The following is a 6,437-nucleotide window of genomic DNA, read 5'->3' as shown; positions in this document are numbered from 1 at the left end:
AGATAGATAGATAGATAGATAGATAGATAGATAGATAGATAGATAGATAGATAGATAGATAGATAGATAGATAGATAGATAGATAGATAGATAGATAAGCATAGGACATTTTAAGGCAATCATTTGTTTTCCTAATCAGGAATTTCCTCAAAGAGGTGATTACTTACAGGTCACAGTGTGCAGCAGTCATTACAAAGTCCTCAGAAACAAGAAATCCTCCACAAACATGGTTGCCTCCGTGATCCTGCACTGATGCCATATACAGCATTTCATTGTCTGGGGCTATTTTCCCATCTATAATTTTACTTCCAAGGACTAATGGAAGTAGGAGGAAAAGAATTTAATTAAAAATATTAATATTCCACATGCAGGCTGGAGAAGAGTATTCATGGTGCAACTTACCATTTTGCCCGAGGAATGTCAGCATATGAACGACCACAAATTGTTGCAGAGCAAACATCTCGGTGGTGAAAGGCTTGACCTGTCAGCTTGAGACCGAGGGGTCAGTCCTTTTGAGTCATGTGTTTATACATTTACAACACATGACTTTTAACCACTTCCTAGGGAAGTGTGGTTTTGAAACTTTCTACAGTAAGTACTTCGTTATTACTATCTGTTATATGTGCACCCCTTTCCCACTAACAGTAATGAATTTCAAACAAAAGACAGCTAAAGTCCAAAGGCATAAACCAGATTAGTGGCCTGTTAAGTCAGCAGTCTCCAACCTTTTTGCGCCACGGAGCGGTTTATGCACGACAATATTTTCACGGACCGGCCTTTAAGGTGTCGCGGATAAATACAAAAAAATAAAACTAGTACCGGTACCGAAAAAAAAGAAGATTTATTCATAACTCAACTCTCGCGGCCCGGTACCAAACGACTCACGGACCGGTACCGGTGATTAGATTAGATTTTAATTGGGGAAATTTTGCCTCAGACAGTCAGAAATATTATAATTCTGATCAGTTATCAATACTGAGACTCATGATACTTCATCAGCGGTGTGAGCATCACAGCAGATGCCTTTTAGTCAAAGTAACTGAGGATAAAACACAGAAAAACATGAAGGAGATTTTCCTGGCCATAAACATTAAAAATATTCTGCAGTAGAACAAAAATGGAACAAGACCATGAATCATGAATCTGATGCTGCTGAAGTGAAGTGAGGTTTTATTAGAGACAGAAATATTTGCGTATTGCAATTTGGCATAATTTCAAAAAGTTTCTTCTTCATTTCTTCAGTGTTGAACTGAAAAAAAAACATCATCTGACAGCACTGTACACAACGGTAGACTGTCACGTAATAAGCAAGCGAATTGTCACGGTCCTGGGTCGGTGACCCAGTGTTTTTGGTTTTTGTACTTTTACTTTTGATAGTTTTATGTATTATGACTGTTGTGTTTTGGGTTCCCTGGGTTTAGTTTGGGTTCCCTCTGTTTGGTGTCATCTTTGCCTGTGTATCCCCTTTTGTGTATTAAGGTCTCTGTGTTAGCTCGCGTCTCTGAGTCTGTGTGTGTGTCTGATCTCAGTGTGTTCAGTTTACTTTTTCCCTGTCTCGTTATGCCTGAGTACTCCCAGCTGTGCCCTCCTTTTGTGTCTCATTCCCTTGTTATCCTTCTGTGTATTTAAACCCCGTGTTTGCATCTGTTAGTTGCTGGTTCGTCTGTGTTATTTGGGGTTTTCTTGTCAGTGAATCTCCCTCCATCATCCTGTGAACTCTCCCTGCAAATTGCTTTCTCTCGTGTTCAGGTTTGTTGTTTAGGTTTTAGTTTTCCCAGTGTAGTTTATTTCTAAGTTCTGTTTTTCGCCACACTCATCTTTTGTTTGTTATCACTCGGGTTCTGTGTCAATAAAGCCCTCTCACTTCACTGCATATCCACATCTTGGGTCCTTTGTTAAATTCACACGGCTCGCCCCGGCAACCCGTGACACGAATAATGCAGAAAACTGAAATTTGAGATGGGAAACTGTTCTTGAAGTACACTGAGAGAGACAGAGCTTTGCAGGAAGTGATTTTATTGTGGTGGAAGCAAAACAGCAACGGTAAGGGAGAATTCATGACGATGTTTAACAAATATGAAGCGTAGTTTTGATCTTCTTTTGCTCCTGGTTCAGTAAACTTCAGTTGGAGAGTGACAAAATCTGCAGCTTCAGAATCTGTGAGCTGTCGGCTTTCAGCCCTAGCGGCGTGTCCATGTTCGTGCCGTTGGGTGAGACACCTCACAGATTCTGATGCATCGGGTCTGTGCTTTGTGTTTACGTCTTTGTGTGGAATTTGTCTACCTGCACTCATTTACTGTTTTAGCTTTTTGGTGGTTGACGAAATGAAAGCTTTAACCTGAGATTCCTTCGTTTCTGGTGAAATACATTTATATTTTAAAAATTGATTCAGGATTTCATGAATCGATATTGTGTTATTCAAGCTGAAATAGATTTTAATCAGAAAATGGATAATTGAAACCCACCCTAGTTATAACAGTTGCACAGCCATTAAAGATCAAAACAGGTTCTAAAAAATTTTCAGGGTTTTCTTTCCCTCTGTTTGCTTCTTACTGTCTTTGAGGCTCAGGACCAGCACTCCCCACATTACATCAAACTCTTACAAGTCTAGAAAAGGAGCTGTTAGACAGAAAGACATCAACTGAGTGGTATGAGATTGTTCCCGGGATCTGCTGGAGCCACTCGCCTAGCTTGGGAGTCACCGCACCTAGTGCTCCGATTACCACGGGGACCACCGTTACCTTCACCCTCCACATCCTCTCGAGCTCTTCTCTGAGCCCTTGGTATTTCTCCAGCTTCTCGTGTTCCTTCTTCCTGATATTGCTGTCATTCGGAACCGCTACATCGATCACTACGGCCGTCTTCTTCTGTTTGTCTACCACCACTATGTCCGGTTGGTTAGCCACCACCATTTTGTCCGTCTGTATCTGGAAGTCCCACAGGATCTTAGCTCGGTCATTCTCCACCACCCTTGGGGGCATCTCCCATTTTGACCTCGGGACTTCCAGGTTATACTCGGCACAGATGTTCCTGTACACTATGCCGGCCACTTGGTTATGGCGTTCCATGTATGCCTTGCCTGCTAGCATCTTGCACCCTGCTGTTATGTGCTGGATTGTCTCTGGGGCATCTTTACACAGCCTGCACCTGGGGTCTTGCCTGGTGTGATAGACCCCAGCCTCTATGGATCTTGTGCTCAGAGCTTGTTCTTGTGCTGCCATGATTAGTGCCTCTGTGCTGTCTTTCAGTCCAGCTTTGTCCAGCCACTGGTAGGATTTCTGGATATCAGCCACCTCCTCTATCTGCCGGTGGTACATACCGTGCAGGGGCCTGTCCTTCCATGATGGTTCCTGTCTCCCTCCTCTTTCTTGGGTTTCTGCTGCCTGAGGTATTCACTGAGCACTCGGTCAGTTGGGGCCATCTTCCCAATGTATTCTTGGATGTTCGTTGTCTCATCCTGGACTGTGGTGCTGACACTCACCAGTCCCCGGCCCCCTTCCTTCCGCTTAGCGTACAGCCTCAGGGTGCTGGACTTGGGGTGAAACCCTCCATGCATGGTAAGGAGCTTTCTTGTCTTTATGTCAGTGGCTTCTATCTCCTCCTTTGGCCAGCCTATTACCCCAGCAGGGTACCTGATCACGGGCAGGGCGTAGCGTGTTGATGGCCCGGATCTTGTTCTTACCATTCAGCTGACTCCTCAGGACTTGCCTGACCCTCTGCAGGTACTTGGTGGTTGCAGCTTTCTAGCGGCCTCTTCATGGTTCCCATTTGCCTGGGGATCCCCAGGTACTTGTAACTGTCCTCTATGTCTGCAATGTTGCCTTCTGGTAGTTCAATCCCCTCAGTTCTGACTACCTTCCCTCTCTTTGTTACCATCCGACTACACTTCTCCAGTCCGAACGACATTCCAATGTCATTGCTGTATAGCCTGGTAGTGTGGATCAGTGAATCGATGTCTCGTTCACTCTTGGCATACAGCTTGATGTCATCCATGTACAGGAGGTGGCTGACAACTGCTCCGTTCCGTAGTCGGTATCCGTAGCCAGTCTTGTTAATGATCTCACTGAGGGGGTTCAGGCCTATGCAGAACAGCAGTGGGGACAGAGCATCTCCTTGGTAGATCCCGCACTTGATGGTGACTTGTGCTATGGGCTTGGAGTTGGCCTCTAGTGTTGTACGCCACATCCCCATTGAGTTCCTGATGAAGGCTCTTAGGGTCCCATTGATCTTGTACAATTCTAGGCATTCCAGTATCCAGCTGTGGGGCATTGAGTCATAGGCCTTCTTGTAATCAATCCAGGCAGTGCACAGGTTGGTCAGTCTGGTCTTGCAGTCTCGGCTGACTGTTCTGTCTACCAGTAGCTGGTGTTTTGCGCCTCTGGTATTCTTGCCAATTCCTTTCTGTGTCCCACTCATGTATTGACCCATGTGCCTGTTCATCTTAGCCGATATGATGCCTGACAGGAGCTTCCATGTAGTACTGAGGCAGGTTATTGGTCGGTAGTTGGAGGGGACCGGTCCCTTCTTGGGGTCCTTGGGGATCAGGACCGTCCGACCTTCGGTTAGCCATTCCGGGTGTCTCTCATTAACTAGCAGCTGGTTCATTTGTGCTGCCAGACGCTCGTGGAGTGCAGTCAGCTTCTTTAGCCAGTAGGCGTGAACCATGTCGGGCCCTGGTGCTGTCCAACTCTTCATACTGGAGACCCTTTCTTGGATATCTGCCACTGTGATGGTTACTGGACCCTGTTGAAGGCCTGTGGTACATAGCCGATTATTAGAGATAGGTTGACCATATTTAAGACTAAAGCATTAATTAATGGCAGGACTCCTTTGAGCAGTCTTGTGTTAAAATGGTTAAAAAAAAACATTTCAAAACTGATTTCCCATGATTACTCAATGATTACTTAACTTTCACTCCATAAATCTTCCACAATAATGATCACAGTTGTTCTGCACTGATCTAAATTTAAAAAATGGCTCGAGCAACACCATAGCTGGACTGGCCATCTTGCATACTGGGTATTTGACCGGTGGCCGATGTTGATTTTTCGTTTTTACAGCCGATGTTTTTTTGTTGTTGTTGTTGTTTTGTGAACGGTATAAACATGAGCAAGTGGTGGATGGCCAGATGTGGCCAATGTAAATAACTCAGTGGGAGGCTATGGCGGAGGGGCTTACCACGAGGCCGCCGGTGCAAGAGTGAACTGAACTTCAGGTAAGAAGTTATGACCTGCAGTCTATCTGGGTCAGATATGAAACCAAGTTTAGGTGGAGTTTATTTTCGTTTGCTGACTTTTTACAGTATCATCCGCTGCTGCTAGCTAGCATGACTGGAGTTTCTATACAGCTGGGTGGTGCTATGATACTGATAGTGAACTTTATTTTATTCATAAGGTTAAGTTAGTAGAGTTTCCAACCGTCCCGTAAAAACGGAATCGTCCCGTATTCAGAGAAAATATTACGCGTTTCGTATTGAGGTGAAAAGGACACAGTTTGTCCCGGACTTCAGCTACAATGAAAAAGACACAAAGCTGGAGTTATTCTGTGTCTTTGCTGCACAGCTGCCTCTTCTTCTCTCATTCTCCCCCTCCCTCTCCTGTTTCTACTTCAATCATGAAACTGATCAATGATCAGCTGATCGGCTTTTCTCTCTTGTTGTTTATCGCCACTTTGCGCCGAAAGAGGAAACCAGCGGATGTCGCGCTAAACAACAGCAGCACGTTTAAGTCTTGATCAGCTGTTGTTAGAATTTATTAATATTTCTAGTATCAGCTGATGTTTGCTGGAGCCACAGCTGAAAAAGCTGCTGGTCATGATGTCGGTTTGGTTATCTGGTGAGAGGGAAACATGAAGATGAAACCAGGAGATGTCCTTACTGAATCATCAGAGCTGAACAGGTGATGGAGAAACAGGTTTACCTTTTAGGTGACATGGAATGAGTTGAAGTTATGAACTGTTTCTGAGAGACAAATAACACCAGGATCCTTTGTAGCTGACAGCTGGTAACTGTGCAGGGGCGGGTCTAGCAAAGTTTTGCCAGGGGGCCAGGTAGGGCATTAACAGGGAGAGGGGGGCACAAAGAAATACTTTTCTTTCTTATTCTCATTTAAAATGTCTCACTTTTATTAAATAATTATCTAATCTTACAACCAAATTTTTATCTGAGTAACATGTATAGAAATCATACATATACCAACAAGACTGTGTACATCACTGTCACAACAGCGTTTGTTTTCATTCAAAGGCTTTATGGCTCTTCCTATAATACCTGGTGGGCCGTCTCTAGTCAAAATGCCCAGGCCGATTTTTGGTCCCAGTCCAGCTCTGCGCAACACATTCATATGATGCAACATGCCACTGTGAGTTTAATCTTGTTTAAACAGTTTTCTTGCTCAATAGCTATTAATTTTATGCTGAGTATTATATAAAATAAGTTA

The 6,437-nt window shown here is 44.2% G+C and overlaps 1 protein-coding gene across 1 annotated transcript in view; it reads right to left on the bottom strand.

Moving 5' to 3' along the window:
• Nucleotides 1-536, bottom strand: part of LOC102308692 (granzyme B) — a 1,868-nt gene extending 1,332 nt beyond the window's left edge. The window contains exons 1-2 of the mRNA XM_005950058.2: nt 403-536; nt 168-315 (exon numbers count right to left, since the gene is read on the bottom strand). Coding sequence (XP_005950120.1) covers nt 168-315; nt 403-460 — 206 coding nt within the window. The 5' untranslated portion in view covers nt 461-536. The remainder of the gene's footprint in view (nt 1-167; nt 316-402) is intronic.
• Between the last annotated feature and the right edge of the window lie 5,901 nt (nt 537-6,437).

This window comes from Haplochromis burtoni, unplaced genomic scaffold (genome assembly GCF_018398535.1).
Source record: "Haplochromis burtoni strain Fernald_Lab_line unplaced genomic scaffold, NCSU_Asbu1 Contig_737, whole genome shotgun sequence".
NCBI lineage: Eukaryota > Metazoa > Chordata > Actinopteri > Cichliformes > Cichlidae > Haplochromis > Haplochromis burtoni.
The sequence above is the reverse complement of the archived record's forward strand: the minus strand, read 5'-3'. Positions and strand labels throughout refer to the sequence as shown.